Source organism: Heterodontus francisci, chromosome 12 (genome assembly GCF_036365525.1).
Source record: "Heterodontus francisci isolate sHetFra1 chromosome 12, sHetFra1.hap1, whole genome shotgun sequence".
Taxonomy (NCBI): domain Eukaryota; kingdom Metazoa; phylum Chordata; class Chondrichthyes; order Heterodontiformes; family Heterodontidae; genus Heterodontus; species Heterodontus francisci.
The window spans coordinates 12,239,338-12,256,663 of NC_090382.1; the positions used below are offsets into that span (position 1 = coordinate 12,239,338).

Here is a 17,326-nt window from a genome sequence, read left to right on the forward strand (position 1 = left end):
GCAAGGGAAGAAATTGCTGGGGCCTTGACAGAAATCTTTGTCTCCTCATTGGCTACAGGTGAGGTCCCAGAGGACTGGAGAATAGCCAATGTTGTTCCTTTGTTTAAGAAAGGTAGTAAGGATAATCCAGGAAATTATAGGCTGGTGAGCCTTACGTCAGTGGTAGGGAAATTATTAGAGAGGATTCTTCGGGACAGGATTCACTCCCATTTGGAAACAAATGGACTTATTAGCGAGAGGCAGCATGGTTTTGTGAAGGGGAGGTCGTATCTCACTAATTTGATTGAGTTTTTTGAGGAAGTGACAAAGATGATTGATGAAGGAAGGGCAGTGGATGTTATCTATATGGACTTCAGTAAAGCCTTTGACAAGGTCCCTCATGGAAGACTGATACAAAAGGTAAAGTCACATGGGATCAGAGGGGAGCTGGCAAGATGGATACAGAACTGGCTCGGTCATAGAAGACAGGGGGTAGCAGTGGAAGGGTGCTTTTCTGAATGGAGGGATGTGACTAGTGGTGTTCCGCAGGGATCAGTGCTGGGACCTTTGCTCTTTGTAGTATATATAAATGATTTGAAGGAAAATGTAGCTGGTCTGATTAGTAAGTTTGCGGCTGACACAAAGGTTGGTGGAGTTGCGGACAGTGATGAGGATTGTCAGAGGATACAGCAGGATATAGATCGGTTGGAGACTTGGGCGGAGAAATGGCAGATGGAGTTTAATTCGGACAAATGTGAGGTAATGCATTTTGGAAGGCCTAATACAGGTGGGAAGTATACAGTAAATGGCAGAACCCTTAGGAGTATTGACAGGCAGAGAGATCTGGGCGTACAGGTCCACAGGTCACTGAAAGTGGCAACGCAGGTGGATAAGGTAGTCAAGAAGGCATACGGCATGCTTGCCTTCATCGGTCGGGGCATAGAGCATAGAAATAGGCAAGTCATGCTGCAGCTGTACAGAACTTTAGTTAGGCCACACTTAGAATATTGCGTGCAATTCTGGTCGCCACACTACCAGAAGGACGTGGAGGCTTTGGAGAGGGTACAGAAGATGTTTACCAGGATGTTGCCTGGTCTGGAGGACATTAGCAATGAGGAGAGGTTGGATAAACTCGGATTGTTTTCACTGGAACAACGGAGGTGGAGGGGCGACATGATAGAGGTTTACAAAGTTATGAGCGGCATGGATAGAGTAGATAGTCAGAAGCTTTTTCCCAGGGTGGAAGAGTCAGTTACTAGGGGACATAGGTTTAAGGTGAGAGGGACAAAGTTTAGAGGGGATGTGCGAGGCAAGTTCTTTGCACAGAGGGTGGTGAGTGCCTGGAACTTGTTGCCGGGGGAGGTGATGGAAGCAGGTACCATAGAGGCGTTTAAGAGGCATCTTGACAAATACATGAATAGGATGGGAATAGAGGGATATGGATCCCGGAAGTGCAGAAGGTTTTAGTTTAGGCAGGCATCAAGATCGGCGCAGGCTTGGAGGGCCGAATGGCCTGTTCCTGTGCTGTAATGTTCTTTGTTCGTTCTTTGACTGAAGGTACTGGATACAGCAAAGGCTATAGACCCTGACAACATTCCGGCAATAGTACTAAAGACCTGTGCTCCAGAACTTGCTGCGCCCCTAGCCAAGCTGTTCCAGTACAGCTACAACACTGGCATCTACCCGGCAATGTGGAAAATTGCCCAGGTCTGTCCTGTACACAAAAAGCAGGACAAATCCAACCCGACCAATTACCACCCCATCAGTCTACTCTCAATCATCAGTAAAGTGATGGAAGGTGTCATCAACAGTGCTATCAAGCGGCACTTGCTTAGCAATAACCTGCTCAGTGACGCTCAGTTTGGGTTCCGCCAGGGCCACTCAGCTCCTGACCTCATTACAGCCTTGGTTCAAACATGGATAAAAGAGCTGAATTCCAGAGGTGAGGTGAGAGTGACTGCCCTTGACATCAAGGCAGCGTTTGACTGAGTATGACATCAAGGAGCCCGAGCAAAACTGAGGTCAAGGGGAATCAGGGGGAAAACTCTCCGCTGGTTAGAGTCATACCTAGCACAAAGGAAGATGGTTGTGGTTGTTAGAGGTCAATCATCTGAGTTCCAGGACATCACTGCAGGAGTTCCTCAGGGTAGTGTCCTGGGCCCAACCATTTTCAGCTGCTTCATCAATGACCTTCCTTCAATCATAAGGTCAGAAGTGGGGATGTTCGCTGATGATTGCACAATGTTCAGCATCATTCGTCACTCCTCAGATACTGAAGCAGTCCATGTAGAAATGCAGCAAGACCTTTGTTCACAGTCATACGAAAAAAAATAAATTTACAATCGACATTTTTTATTTTTCTCTGTATTTGTGTTTCTATGTGCGTCTCTGTTCACCTCCGCCATATTCTCCTTGACATTTCACTCAGATTTGTCCTTCAAAATTCAACCTTAAAACAATCAACTTAACATCAGAAAAGACCTTCCCCACCCCCAGCACTACTCCTGCTCACTTATTATCCAGTGCACCCTCCCACCGACTTGCAGGATGGATGTATCTGGTGCTCTGCAGGATAGACTTGAGTGATAATGCATCAAACAGCGGTGTTTTCACATACCTCTCCTTGGATCATGTGTGTGAATTGTGTGGGAACCTGGGAACTGGGGCCTACCTCACAGGTGTTAACGGAAGGCAATCCTTTGCGGAGACTCTGAGCGACAGATTTAGGAATCATCCGATACAGGAGATCGTCCGTCTTCTTCATCTCGTAATCCAACATCTTCATGCTCTCCTCAAGTTTGCTGGATTTTTTCTGTTCCTAAAATGAAATGGAAACAAATGAGTTGAAAAGAAAGTCGCTGCTCAGGGGGAGACTCATTGCAAAATCTCAGCAACAAAGTGCCAGCTGAACACCAACAGCTCACCACAGACATACTCTCCCATGACACCTTGCACGACACACACCCACTGTCCCCACAACGCAGACCCACTCTCCCCCCGACGCGCGCCCGCTCTCCCCCCGACGCGCGCCCGCTCTGCCCCCGACGCACGCCCGCTCTGCCCCCGACGCACGCCCGCTCTCCCCCCGACGCACGCCCGCTCTCCCCCCGACGCACGCCCGCTCTCCCCCGAACACACGCACGCTCTCCCCGGCACACACGCCCGCACTCCCCCGGACACACGCCCGCACTCCCCCGGACACACGCCCACTCTCCACCCGACACACACCCACTCTCCACCCGACACACACCCACTCTCCACCCGACACACACCCACTCTCCACCCGACACACACCCACTCTCCACCCGACACACACCCACTCTCCACCCGACACACACCCACTCTCCCTTGCACCTACCTGTATTAGAGCTCGTTTCAATTCCTCGGACTGCTGAGTCCCGGCAAGTACCAGGTCACGGCTGGAATCGTGCATACTGAGGTCATTGATGTATAATCCAGTCTTAAACATGGCGCCCAGACTCTCCATCCTGCAACACCGAGCTCACAGCTTCACTGTCATTGCCTCACACCGCTTCAACCACCTCACACCTCCTCACCCCCCCCATCACAACGCCTCACACACACCCCCTCACACCCCCCTCAACTCCCCCTCACAACCCCCCTTCACCCCCACACAACCCTTCTCACACCCCTCACCCACAACCCCACCTCACACCCCAGTCACCCCCTCCTCACAACCCCTCGCCCCCTCACCCCCACTCACCATCCCCCTTGTTGGCCAGGGGCTGCAAGAAGTACAGAATCTGTTGCAAACTGCTGGATAGTTCATGAACTATAGTAACCTGAGCTCCGACACTGGCCTTTGCTGGTAAAAACCAGTTTGAACTAATTAATTTATGTGACAAGACAAAGGAGAGATCACAGGAAAAGAGCCTTATTTGGACACGGTGTGATACCGGGGTCTTTGGGCCTGGGCCAATAAGGAGAAGATACAAACGAGGTGAGCAGGCCTAAACCAACCGGCAAGAAACAGCACAGTTTTGAAGAGATAAGAAGGAGAAGAAGTATAGAGCATCTGGGGCATAGAGTCAGCGATAAACTCCGGAGACCAACCATCGCGGAAGTGGAAGACCCCGCGTGAGCAACGCGGCGACGACGTAAAGGAGAGAGAGAGAACGGAACGCCTGGCCAGCGTCAGCTCTCCCCTTTTTCGGGTATTATCCTTTGTTTTCTGTGACTAGGTCAGGGAAAGGTCAGAGGAACCTAGTGGGCGTGCTTATCAATTCTAGCTAGCTTTGTTATTAACTGTATAACCCAGTTTGAGTTGCATGCTTTTGTCTAACTAAGTGTATAAGCCTTATTCTTACATTGTACAACAACGTGAATAAAGTAAATTGATAGTTAAAGAAAGGACTGAGTTTCCTCCTCTTTGTACTAAGCCATTAACCGTAGCCGGGGGATTAGGTGGAGGGTGGCTCTCCTGTAACCCCAATATCCCAAACACTCAGCCTGAGCCTGAATTAAGAGGACTTTGTCCCACGTGACGGCCAGGATCAAGTGGGTGAAGGGAATAAAGGGGCCAAGGGGGAGTTGACTCTGTGCCACGGTTTATACCCTCAACACCCCTCCACTCCACCTCATCCCATCAACCCCCTCATCCCGTCACCCTGTCTTCCTACCCACCTCAGTCAGACCGCTCCCCCCCACCCCTTCCCTGGATCCTCCGCCCTCTCCCCCACCACGTCTTACACTGGTGTCCCCAGGAAGATGATCGATTCCCATTCAGGCATGAATCTCATCTGTCCCTTCAGTCTCAGGCAGCGACTTCCGTCTCCACTCGTCTCCATTGTACTGGAACTGTTTCCATCTGCAACAGGACACAATCACACTGACATCGCGACATAATCCCTGCTCAGCATTCCCTGGGAGGATTTTATGTTACCCACTTGTCTATCGTCATACTCTTTCTTTACCCTTTCTATTCCCTTTCTCGATCTTATCGAGTCGTTAGGCACAGAAGGAGGCTGTTCAGCCATTTACTCCATGCCAGCTCTCTGTAGAGCAATCAAATCAGTCCCATACCCTCCTCTATCCCCTGTGCCCTGCAAGTTTATTTCCCTCAATTGTCCATCCAATTTCCTTGTGAACTCATGCATCCTCTCTGCTTCCATCACCCTCGTAGGCAGAGAGTTCCAGATCATTATCACTCACTGTGTAAAAACATTCTTCCTCACAATTCCTGCATTTGTTGCCCAAAACCTGAAATCTGTGTCCCTCAGTCTTTGTACCATCAATGGGAATAGCTTTTCTTTATCTACCTTATTTAAACATGTCATAATCTTGTACACCTCTATCAAATCTCCCCTCAATCTCCTTTGCTCCAAGGAGAACAACCCCAGCTTCTCCAACCTAACCTTGTAGCTAAAATCCCTCATCCCTGGAACCATTCTGGTAAATCTCCTCCGCACCCTCTCAAGGACCCTCACATCCTTCCTAAAGTGTGGTGACCAGAGCTGGACACAATATTCCAGTTGGGGACCAACCAGAGCTTAATAAAGGTTCAGTAAAACTTCACTGCTTTTGTATTCTGTACTTTCTGTATTCAGCTTTGTTCTCCACTGCATTATGAACTTTACAATTTTTCTACCTGATTTTAAACTCGATATCTTTAGACATTCAGGGGGCTCTAGCTTTGGATTGCCTTCCTTTCCCCCTCAAAGGAATCCACCTCCTCTGGACCCAAGCAAACTCCTCTTTGAAAGCCCTCCAATCTTCAATTACTGTTTGATTCCAGTCCGGCTGGGTCAGGTCCCTTTTTAACTGAATTTAGTCCTCTTCCAGTTAAGGATTTCTACACTTCATACCTTTTCAAAACTAGTTCTATTCTGATCACTGTTCCCCAAATACTGAAAATACTTCACTTGCCTCACTTCATCCCCCAGAACTTGATCCATCCTCAATGGGCTTTTTAAAAATTGCTTATTCATGGGATGTGGGCATCACTGGCTAGGTCAGTACTTGTTGCCCATCCCTAACTGCCCTTGAGAAGGTGGTGGTGAGCTGCCTTCTTGAACTGCTGCAGTCCATGTGGGGTAGGTACACCCACAGTGCTGTTAGGAAGGGAGTTCCAGGATTTTGACCCAGTGACAGTGAGGGAACGGTGATATAGTTCCAAGTCAGGATGGTGTGTGACTTGGAGGTGAACTTGCAGGTGGTGGTGTTCCCATGTATTTGCTGCCCTTGTCCTCCTAGTTGGTAGAGGTTGCGGGTTTGGAAGGCGCTGTCGAAGGAGCCTTGGTGCGTTGCTGCAGTGCATCTTGTAGATGGTACACACTGCTGCCACTGTGTGTCTGTGGTGGAGGGAGTGAATGTTTGTGGATGGTGTGCCAATCAAGTGGGCTGCTTTGTCCTGGATGCTGTCGAGCCTCTTGAGTGTTGTTGGAGCTGCTCCCATCCAGGCAAGTGGAGAGTATTCCATCACACTCCTGACTTGTGCCTTGTAGATGGTGGACAGGCTTTGGGAGGTTACTTGCTGCCACTGACCTGCTCTTGCAGCCACAGCATTTATTTGTCTGGTCTGGTTCAGTTTCTGGTCAATGGTCACCCCTAGGAGGTTGATAGTGGTGGATTCTGTGATGGTAATGTCAAGGGGAGATGGTTAGATTCTCTTTTGTTGGAGATGATCATTGTCTGGCAGTTGTGTGATGCAAATGTTACTTGCCACATATCAGCCCAAGCTTGAATGCTGTCCAGGTCTTGCTGCATATGGACACGGACCGCTTCAATATCTGAGGTGTCACGAATGGTGCTGAACATTGTACAATCATCAGGAACATTCCTACTTCTGACCTTATGGTGGAGGGAAGGTCATTGATGAAGATGGTTGGGCCTAGGACACTACCCTGAGGAACTCCTGCAGTGATGTCCTGGGACTGAGATGATTGACCTCCAACAACCACAACCATCTTCCTTTGCGCTAGGTATGGCTCCAACCAGCAGAGAGTTTTCCCCCCGATTCCCATTGACTCCAGTTTTGCTAGGGCTCCTCGATGCCATACTTGGTCAAATGCTGCCTTGATGTCATGGGCAGTCACTCTCACCTCACCTCTGGAATTCAACTCTTTTATCCATGTTTGAACCAAGGCTGTAATGAGGTCAGGAGCTGACGGAACCCTTCGCACATTCCAATTCCTATGCTCAAATTCAATTTCATATCAGTGAACATAAAACCTTCATGAACCAGTGTAATATTGATATAAAGAGAGGCCTGGGAGAGGAGAGAACTGGGAGAGGAGCAGGTCTGTGATCTGTGATCGGACTGTGTGTCTGAACCAGATAGGAAAAATAATTTGTGAAGTGATGTCACATGACAAAATGTCTCCCGGGATGCTACTGGTAAGCTTTTAGCTTAAATAAATCAATTCTAAAATAAGACAAGTTCAATTAATTTGTATAATAATGTAAAGTCATTTTGATAATTTATCATGTATTTAAAATGAGTGCTCAATTAATTACTGGGGATAAAGTCAAAATTAAGTAACAAGGGATAGTAACTGGATTCACGTTTGCTGTTGCAGAAACACCTGTTCCCCTATTGAATCCCCTATCACTATAGATTTCCCACTCATCCTCCTGTCTGCAGCCCCCACCACTCCCCCCCCCCCCCCCCCCCCCACCCCCCACCCCCCAACTTACAGCTGAGACAGCTGTGCTTCCGATTGGGTTCTGAATTTTTCAGTCAATTAAAATCTGAAGTATTTAGATAATAAGAGTTAAGTGAAATATTTAAGTTAATTCTCTATAAAATAAACTGATATCAGCACAAGGGAAGCAGCTGATTGGTGAGTAGCTGGTGACTATTTATTTAAGTCTTATTAATTTCTGTTCAGTAAGTTTAACAGTCTAATAAATAAAAGCACAACAGTGGAGTGCACAGGCTCTTTCTCATTCTTCTCATGGATATCTACATGTGCAGGAATTGTCATCAGCTTGAGCAGCAGCTGGCATTACTGTACAGCATCCGTCAGGTTGAGTGTTTTGTGGATAGCACCTTTATAGGTGTGGTCACCACACAGCTGAAGAGTATGCAGGGAGAGAGGGAATGGTTGACCACCAGGCAGTCAAAAAGAAACAGGTAGGTAGTGCAGGAGTTCCCTGAGTGCATCTCACTCTCCAATCGGTATTCCATTCTGAATACTGGTGAGAGTGATGATTCTTCTGGGATGTGCAGCCAGAGTCAAGACCAGGCCACCGCAGCCAGATTCTGGACCAGGGCACCGCAGCCAGAGCCTGGACCAGGGCACCGCAGCCAGAGCCTGGACCAGGGCACCGCAGCCAGAGCCTGGACCAGGGCACCGCAGCCAGAGCCTGGACCAGGGCACCGCAGCCTGAGCCTGGACCAGGGCACCGCAGCCAGAGCCTGGACCAGGGCACCGCAGCCTGAGCCTGGACCAGGGCACCGCCACTAGCTCAGCTGTGCAGCAAGTCAGGAGGAAGATTGGGAAATCTATAGTGATAGGGGATTCGATAGTGAGGCAAACAGACAGGTATTTCTGCGGCTGCAGTCATGAATCCAGGATGATTTGTTGCCTCCCTGCTGCCAGGGTCAAGGACGTCACTGAGCAGCTGCAGAGCAGCCTGACCGGGGAGAGTGAACAGCCAGTGGTGATGGTCCATATTGGTACCAATGACACAGGTAGAAAGAGGGATGAAGTCCTGCAGGCAGAGTTTAGGGAGCTAGAAAAGCAGCCAGCAAGCAGGACGTCAAAGCTAGTAATCTCCAGATTACTCCCAGTGCCATGTGCTAGGAGGAAATTGGAGGAGAGAGCAGATGAATGAGTGGCTGGAGAGATGGTGCTGGAGGGAGGGCTTTAGATTCCTGGGACATTGCGATCAGTTCTGGAGATGATGGGACCTGTACAGGCTGGGCAGGTTGCACCTGAACATAGCCAGGACCAATGTCCTTGCGATGATTGGCTAGTCTATTGGGGAGGGTTGTGGGAACCAGGAGATAATATTTGACTGGAAAACCAAGGTGCAGAGAATTGAGAGAGACAGATAGCACCGAAATAGGAAATAGTAAGGTATTAGGTGAGGTCAGAGTAAGAGGGAATGTGAACAGGTTTAAATTTGGTTTCCTGTACATACATATGAATGTGCAGAGTGTGGTAAATCAGGGTGGTGAGCTGTAGGTGCACACAGTCACATGGACAGATGATGTGGTGGCAATAACAGAGAGCTGGTTCAAAAAAAAGGACAGGATTAGATACTAAATATTCCTGGGTCCAGGTGTTCAGCAAAGTCAAGGAAGGAAAGCAGGAGATGTATTGATTAAGGAGAACATTACAATGCTGGAGAGAGAGGATGTCTGAGAGGCAGCGGTGAGAGGAGCCAGGACATAAAAGGAGTGGAGAGCGATGCCTGACACCAGAAGTAGTGGCGGTGGTGAGAGTCGCTCTGTTCTGTTCTGTGGAACTACTTGACCAGCAAAAATCGAAGTGTGACATTGCAGGAGGGCTGGTAAGTGATTGGTATTTCTTTACTTCTTCCTGGTCTCCTGTTGTTTTTTCTTTTTTTTTTGGTTTTGGCCAAGTAATTGAAATCAGGTGACGTCATTACAGATAAAGAGTACACTTAAATAGTTTTTTTTTCTTAAATACTGTGATCCAAATTAATTAATTAAATAGAATAGAGATGGCTGGGCCAGTGATGTGTTACAGCTGTAGTATGTGGGAGCTGGTGAACACCGGTGTGATCCACGGTGATGTGTGACAGCTGTAGTATGTGGGAGTTGGTGAACACCGGTGTGATCCACGGTGATGTGTTACAGCTGTAGTATGTGGGAGTTGGTGAACACCGGTGTGATCCACGGTGATGTGTGACAGCTGTAGTATGTGGGAGTTGGTGGACACCGGTGTGATCCACGGTGATGTGTTACAGCTGTAGTATGTGGGAGCTGGTGAACACCGGTGTGATCCACGGTGATGTGTTACAGCTGTAGTATGTGGGAGTTGGTGGACACCGGTGTGATCCACGGTGATGTGTTACAGCTGTAGTATGTGGGAGCTGGTGAAGACCGGTGTGATCCACGGTGATGTGTTACAGCTGTAGTATGTGGGAGCTGGTGAACACCGGTGTGATCCACGGTGATGTGTTACAGCTGTAGTATGTGAGAGTTGGTGGACACCGGTGTGATCCACGGTGATGTGTTACAGCTGTAGTATGTGGGAGTTGGTGAACACCGGTGTGATCCACGGTGATGTGTTACAGCTGTAGTATGTGGGAGTTGGTGAACACCGGTGCGATCCACGGTGATGTGTTACAGCTGTAGTATGTGGGAGTTGGTGAACACCGGTGTGATCCACGGTGATGTGTTACAGCTGTAGTATGTGGAAGTTGGTGGACACCGGTGTGATCCACGGTGATGTGTTACAGCTGTAGTATGTGGGAGTTGGTGGACACCGGTGTGATCCACGGTGATGTGTTACAGCTGTAGTATGTGGGAGTTGGTGAACACCGGTGTGATCCACGGTGATGTGTTACAGCTGTAGTATGTGGGAGTTGGTGAACACTGGTGTGATCCACGGTGATGTGTTACAGCTGTAGTATGTGGGAGTTGGTGAACACCGGTGTGATCCACGGTGATGTGTTACAGCTGTAGTATGTGGGAGTTGGTGAACACCGGTGTGATCCACGGTGATGTGTTACAGCTGTAGTATGTGGGAGTTGGTGGACACCGGTGTGATCCACGGTGATGTGTTACAGCTGTAGTATGTGGGAGTTGGTGAACACCGGTGTGATCCCCGGTGATGTGTTACAGCTGTAGTATGTGGGAGTTGGTGAACACCGGTGCGATCCACGGTGATGTGTTACAGCTGTAGTATGTGGGAGTTGGTGAACACCGGTGTGATCCACGGTGATGTGTTACAGCTGTAGTATGTGGGAGTTGGTGGACACCGGTGCGATCCATGGTGATGTGTTACAGCTGTAGTATGTGGGAGTTGGTGGACACCGGTGCGATCCACGGTGATGTGTTACAGCTGTAGTATGTGGGAGCTGGTGAACACCGGTGTGATCCACGGTGATGTGTTACAGCTGTAGTATGTGGGAGCTGGTGAACACCGGTGTGATCCACGGTGATGTGTTACAGCTGTAGTATGTGGGAGTTGGTGAACACCGGTGTGATCCACGGTGATGTGTTACAGCTGTAGTATGTGGGAGTTGGTGAACACCGGTGTGATCCACGGTGACCACATCTGCAGCAAGTGTTGGCTGCTCGAGGAGCTTCGGCTCAGAGTTGATGAGCTGGAGTCTGAGCTGCGGACACTGCGACACATCAGGGAGGGGGAGAGTTACCTGGACACTGTGTTTCAGGAGACAGTAACACCCCTTAGATTAATTACATCCAATCTGGACTGTGGTCAGGGACAGGAGGGTGTGACTGCGAGTGAGGCAGGTATGGGGATCCAGAATTTAGTTTTGGAGGAGCCTCAGTCAATGCCCTTATCCAATAGGTATGAGGTTCTTGCTCCCAGTGTGGACGAGGGCACAGACTGCAGGGAGGATAAGTGAACTGACCACAGCACCGTGGTTCAGAGTGCCATTTAAATGGGGGGAGAAAAGAGAAATGTAGTAGTAATAGGGGATAGCATAGTTAGGGGAATAGATACTGTTCTCTGTAGCAAAGATAGAGAGTCCCAAAGGCTGTGATGCCGACCTGGTGCCAAGGTTAAGGACATCTCTTCTGAGCTGGAGAGGAACTTGGAGTGGGAGGGAAAGGATCCAGTTGTCGTGGTCCACATAGGTATCAATGACATAGGTAGGACTCAGAAAGAGGTTCTGCTGAGGGACTATGAGCAACTCGGGGCCAAATTAAAAAGCAGAATCACAAAGGTAATAATCTCCGGATTACTACCTGAGCCACGTGCTAATTGGCATCGGGTAAATAAGATTAGAGAGGTATATGCATGGCTCATAGACTGGTGTGGGAGAAATGGGTTCCGATTCATGAGGCACTGGCACCAGTACTGGGGAAAGAGAGAGCTGTTCCATTGGGATGGGCTTCATTTGAACCACGCTGGGACCAGTGTCCTGGTGAATCGTATAACTAGGATTGTAGATAGGACATTAAACTAAATAGTGGGGGGGAGGGTTCAATTGAAGGGAAGTTTAAAAAGTCGAATAGTAACGAGAGAGAAGAGGTGCAGGGTAGTGAAGGAGCATACATTAATCAAAGAGTGACAGGAAGGGACAGAGAATACAAGCATAAGAGTACAGCAGAAAGCAGAACCAGAATGAGTAATAATGGTAAAATGTCAAAGCTTAAGGCTCTTTATCTGAATGCACGTAGCATTTGTAACAAGATAGATGAGCTGATGGCACAGATAGAAATAAATGAATATGATTTGATAGCTATCACTGAGACGTGGTTGCAGGATGACCAAAGCTGGAATCTTAATGTTCAAGGATATTCGATGTTCCGGAAGAACCGGCAGAAAGGAAAAGGAGGTGGGATAGCTTTGCTATTAAAGGAAAGGATCAGTGCAGTTGTGAGTAATGATATAGGTGTAATAGATTGTGATGTAGAATCAGTTTGGGTGGAAATAAGGAATAGCAAGGGAAATAAATCATGGGTGGGAGTGGTCTATAGGCCCCTGAAGAGTAGGACAAGATATTAATCAGGAAATAATGGAGGTGTGTAAGAAGGGCACTGCAATTATCATGGGTGATTTTAATCTGCATATAGACTGGACAAATCAAATTGGCAAGGGTAGCATGAAAGACAAATTTGTAGAGTGCGTCAGGGATTGTTACTTGAGCAATATGTTGCAGAACCTACCAGGGAACAGGCTATTTTCGAATTGGTATTGTGTAATGAGGTAGGATTAATAGATATTGTAGTTCAGGATTCTCTAGGAGGTAGCGATCACAACATGGTAGAATTTCAATTTCAGTTTGAGGGCGAGCATCTCGGTTCTCAAACCAGTGTCTTCAATTCACTGTGCGGCACAGTGGCGCAGTGGTTAGCACCGCAGCCTCACAGCTCCAGCGACCTGGGTTCAATTCCGGGTACTGCCTGTGTGGAGTTTGCAAGTTCTCCCTGTGTCTGCGTGGGTTTCCTCCGGGTGCTCCGGTTTCCTCCCACATGCCAAAGACTTGCAGGTTGATAGGTAAATTGGCCATTAGAAATTGCCCCTAGTATAGGTAGATGGTAGGGAAAATATAGGGACAGGTGGGGATGTGGTAGAAATATGGGATTAGTGTAGGATTAGTATAAATGGGTGGTTGATGGTCGGCACAGACTCGGTGGGCCGAAGGGCCTGTTTCAGTGCTGTATCTCTAAACTAAATTTAAACAAGGGCAATTACAGAGGTATGAAGAAAGAGTTGTCTAAAGCAGGCTGGGAAAACAGACTAAGGGGAAGGTCAGTGGATGAGCAGTGACAGACATTTAAGCAGATATATCATAACACTCAGTAAAAATTTATTCCAGTCAGAAGGAAGGACTCGTAGAGAATGATGAACCACCTGTGAATAACAAAGTAAGTTAAGGAGAGTATCAAATCAAAAGCAAAGGTGTACAATGTGGCGAAAACGAGTGGTAGGCCAGAGGATTGGGAAGCTTTTAGAAACCAGCAGCGGATGACTAAAAAACTAATAAAGAGGGAGAAAATTGATTATGAGAGTAAATTGGCAAGAAATATAAAAACAAACAGTAAGAGCTTCTATGGGTATATAAAAAGGAAAAGAGTAGCTAAAGTGTGGGATCCTTAGAGGATGAGACTGGGAAATTAATAACAGGGAACAGGGAAATAGCAGATAATTTAAACCAATATTTTGCATCAGTCTTCACAGTGGAGGACACTATAAATATCCCAACAACAATAGGTGAGCAAGGTGTAAATGGGAGGGAGGAACTTGTAATAATCACTATCATGAGGGAAAAGGTGCTGGACAAACTGAAGGGACTAAAGGCAGACAAGTCGCCAGGACCTGATGACCTGCATCCAAGGGTTTTGAAGGAGGTGGCTGCAGAGACAGTGGAGGCATTGGTCATAATATACCAAAACTCACTGGATTCTGGTAGGGTACCAGCGGATTGGAAAACCGCTAATGTGACACCCCTATTCAAGAAAGGAGGGAGACAGAAAGCAGTAAACTACAGACCAGTTAGCTTAACATCAGTCATTGGGAAAATGCTTGAGTCGATTATTAAGGAAGAAATAGCAGGACATTTAGAAAAACATAATGCAATCAAACGGAGTCAACATGGTTTTATGGAAGGAAAATCATGTTTGACAAATTTGTTAGAGTTCTTTGAGGATATAACAAGCAGAGTGGATAAAGATGAACCAGTAGATGTTGTGTATTTGGATTTTCAGAAGGTGTTTGATAAGGTGCCACATAAAAGGTTATTGCACAAAATAGGAGCTCAGGGTATTGGGGGTAATGTGTTGGCATGGATTGAGGATTGGCTAACACACAGAAGGCAGAGAGTCAGGATCAATGGGTCTTTTTCAGGTTGGAAAGCCATAACTAGTGGGGTGCCACAAGGATCGGTCCGAGGGCCTCAGCTATTTACTATCTACATTAATTACTTAGAGGAAGGGTCAGAGCGCAGTGTATCCAAATTTGCTGACAATACAAAAATAGGTGGGAAGGCGTGTTGTGATGAGAACACAAAGAATCTGCAAAGGGATATAGATAGGTTAAGTGAGTGGGCAAAAACTTGGCAGATGGTGTTCAATGTGGGAAAGTGTGAGATCATCCACTTTGGTAGGAAAAATAAAAAGGCAGATTACTATTTAGATGGAGAAAGACTACAAAACACTGCAGTACAGAGGGATCTGGGTGTTCTTGTACATGAAACACAAAACATTAGCATGCAGGTGCAGCAAGTAATTAGGAAGGCAAATGGAATGTTGGCCTTTATTACTAGGGGGTTAGAGTTTAAAAATAGGGAAGTCTTGTTACAACTGTACAGGGTGTTGGTGAGGCCATACCTGGAGTATTTAGTAGTTTTGGTAACCGTACTTAAAGAAGGATATACTAGCATTGGAGGCAGTTCAGAAAAGGTTCACTAGGCTGATTCCTGGGATGAAGGGGCTGTCTTATCAAGAATGGCTAAACAGGTTAGGCCTTTATTCATTAGAGGTTAGAAGAATGAGGCGTGATCTTATTGAAACGTACAAGATTCTGAGGGGGCTTGATAGGGTAGATGTTGAGAAGATGTTTCCACTAGTGGGGGAATCTCGAACTAGGTGACGGAATTACAGAATAAGGGGGCACACATTTAAAACTGAGATGTGAAGGAATTTCTTCTCTCAGAGGGTGGTGAATCTCTGGAATTCTCTACCTCAGAGAGTTTAGTTTTTTTAGTTTAGTTTAGATACAGCACTGAAACAGGCCCTTCGGCCCACCGAGTCTGTGCCGACCATTTATACTAATTCTACACTAATTCCATATTCCTACCACATCCCCACCTGTCCCTATATTTCCCTACCACCTACCTATACTAGGGGCAATTGCTAATGGCCAATTTACCTATCAACTTGCAACTCTTTGGCATGTGGGAGGAAACCGGAGCACCCGGAGGAAACCCACGCAGACATGGGAGAACTTGCAAACTCCACACAGGCAGTACCCAGAATTGAACCCGGGTCACTGGAGCTGTGAGGCTGCGGTGCTAACCACTGCGCCACTGTGCCGCCCGAGTGTGGAGGCTAGGTCACTAAATGTATTTAAGGAGAAGGTAGATAGATTTTTGAAATCTCGGGGAGTCGAGGGTTAGGCAGAGCAGGCCTGAAAGAGGTGTGGAGGCCTGGGACAGATCAGCCATGATCTTATTAAATGGCAGGGCAGGCTTGAGGGGCTGAATGGCCTACTCCTGCTCCTATTTTTTATGTCTTATGAGTCAAGGACAGAATCTATTTAGTTAGAGATATGAAAGAAGAGGTACCATTCCATTGCTGGGTGTATTCTATAGGCCACCAATTATTGGGAAAGATATAGAGGAACAAATTTTCAAGGAAATTACAGAGAGGTGCAAGCATTTTAGAGTAATTATAATGGGGGAATTTGATTATCCTAATATACACTGGGATAGTAATAGTGTGAAGGGCCGAGAGGTGCAAGAGTTTCTAGAGTGTGTTCAGGAGAATTTTCTATATCAGTATGTTTTCAGTCCAATGAGGAAGGAGGCCTTGCTGGATCTGGTTCTAGGGAATCAGGTGTGACCAGTGGATCAAGTGTCAGCAGGGGAACATTTATGGGCCAGTGATCATAGTATCATTAGGTTTAGATTAGCTATGGAAAAGGACAATGAGCAATCCAGAGGAAAAATAATCAACTGGGGGAGGACCACCTTCAATGGGGTGAGAATGTATTTGGCCCAGGTAAATTGGAATTAAAGATTGACAGGCAAAACTGTAACTGAACAATGGGCTGCCTTTAAAGAGGAGATAGTTCGGGGGCAGTCAAGGTACATTCCCACGAGGAGGAAAGGTAGGGCAAACAAATCCAGAGCTCCCTGGATGACGAAAAAGATACAGAGTAAGGTGAAGCTGAAAGAGGGTGCATTTAACAGATGTCAGGTTGATACTGGAGTGAGAATCAGGCTGAAAATAGAAGGTTCAGAGGGGAAATGAAAAAGAAATAAGAGCAGCAAAGAAACAGTATGTAAAGAGACTGGCAGCTAACAGAAAAGGGAATCCAAAAGTCTTCTACCGGCATATAAATAGTAAAAAGGTGGTAAAAGGAGAAGTGGGGCTGATAAGAGACCTAAAAAGGGATTTACACATGGAGGCAGAGGGCATAGCTGAGGTGCTAAATGAGTATTTTGCATCTGTCTGTCTTTACTAAGGAAGAAGATGTTGCCCAAATAGTGAAAGTGGAGGTAGCTGAGACACTGGATGGGCTAAAGATTGCTAAAGAGGCTATTGGAAAGGCTGGCTATAAAGTTGATAAGTCACCAGGACAGGATCAGATTCATCTGAGGATACTGAGGGAAGTATGGGTGGAAATAATCTTCCAATCCTCCTTTGGTACAGGGGTGATGCCAGAGGACTGGAGAATGTTGTTCAAGAAAGGGAAAGTAAGACTGGCAAAGGGAGAATATCAGAATAGAATGGTAGTCAACATAAAAGGGAATCCAAAAATCTTCTACCAGTATGTAAATAGTAAGCAGGTAGTGAGAGGTGGGGTGAGGCCTATTCGAGACAAAGAGGGTGAGATATGCTTAGAGGCCCAAAGCAAGGCTAGAATACTTAATGAGTACTTTGTATTGGTGTTTACTAAAGAAGATGCTGACATAATATCAGTAGAAGCAGAGATGGTAGAGGTAATGGATGGGGTGAAAATTGACTGGATGGACTGGAAAGGCTGGCTAT

General features: G+C 47.1%; 1 protein-coding gene across 1 annotated transcript in view; it reads right to left on the reverse strand.

Annotated features, from left to right (window-relative positions):
* The window catches only part of LOC137375547 (soluble guanylate cyclase 88E-like), a 425,917-nt gene that overhangs the window by 272,511 nt on the left and 136,080 nt on the right, over nt 1-17,326 (reverse strand). The window contains exons 9-11 of the mRNA XM_068042889.1: nt 4,690-4,807; nt 3,338-3,467; nt 2,651-2,797 (exon numbers count right to left, since the gene is read on the reverse strand). Coding sequence (XP_067898990.1) covers nt 2,651-2,797; nt 3,338-3,467; nt 4,690-4,807 — 395 coding nt within the window. The remainder of the gene's footprint in view (nt 1-2,650; nt 2,798-3,337; nt 3,468-4,689; nt 4,808-17,326) is intronic.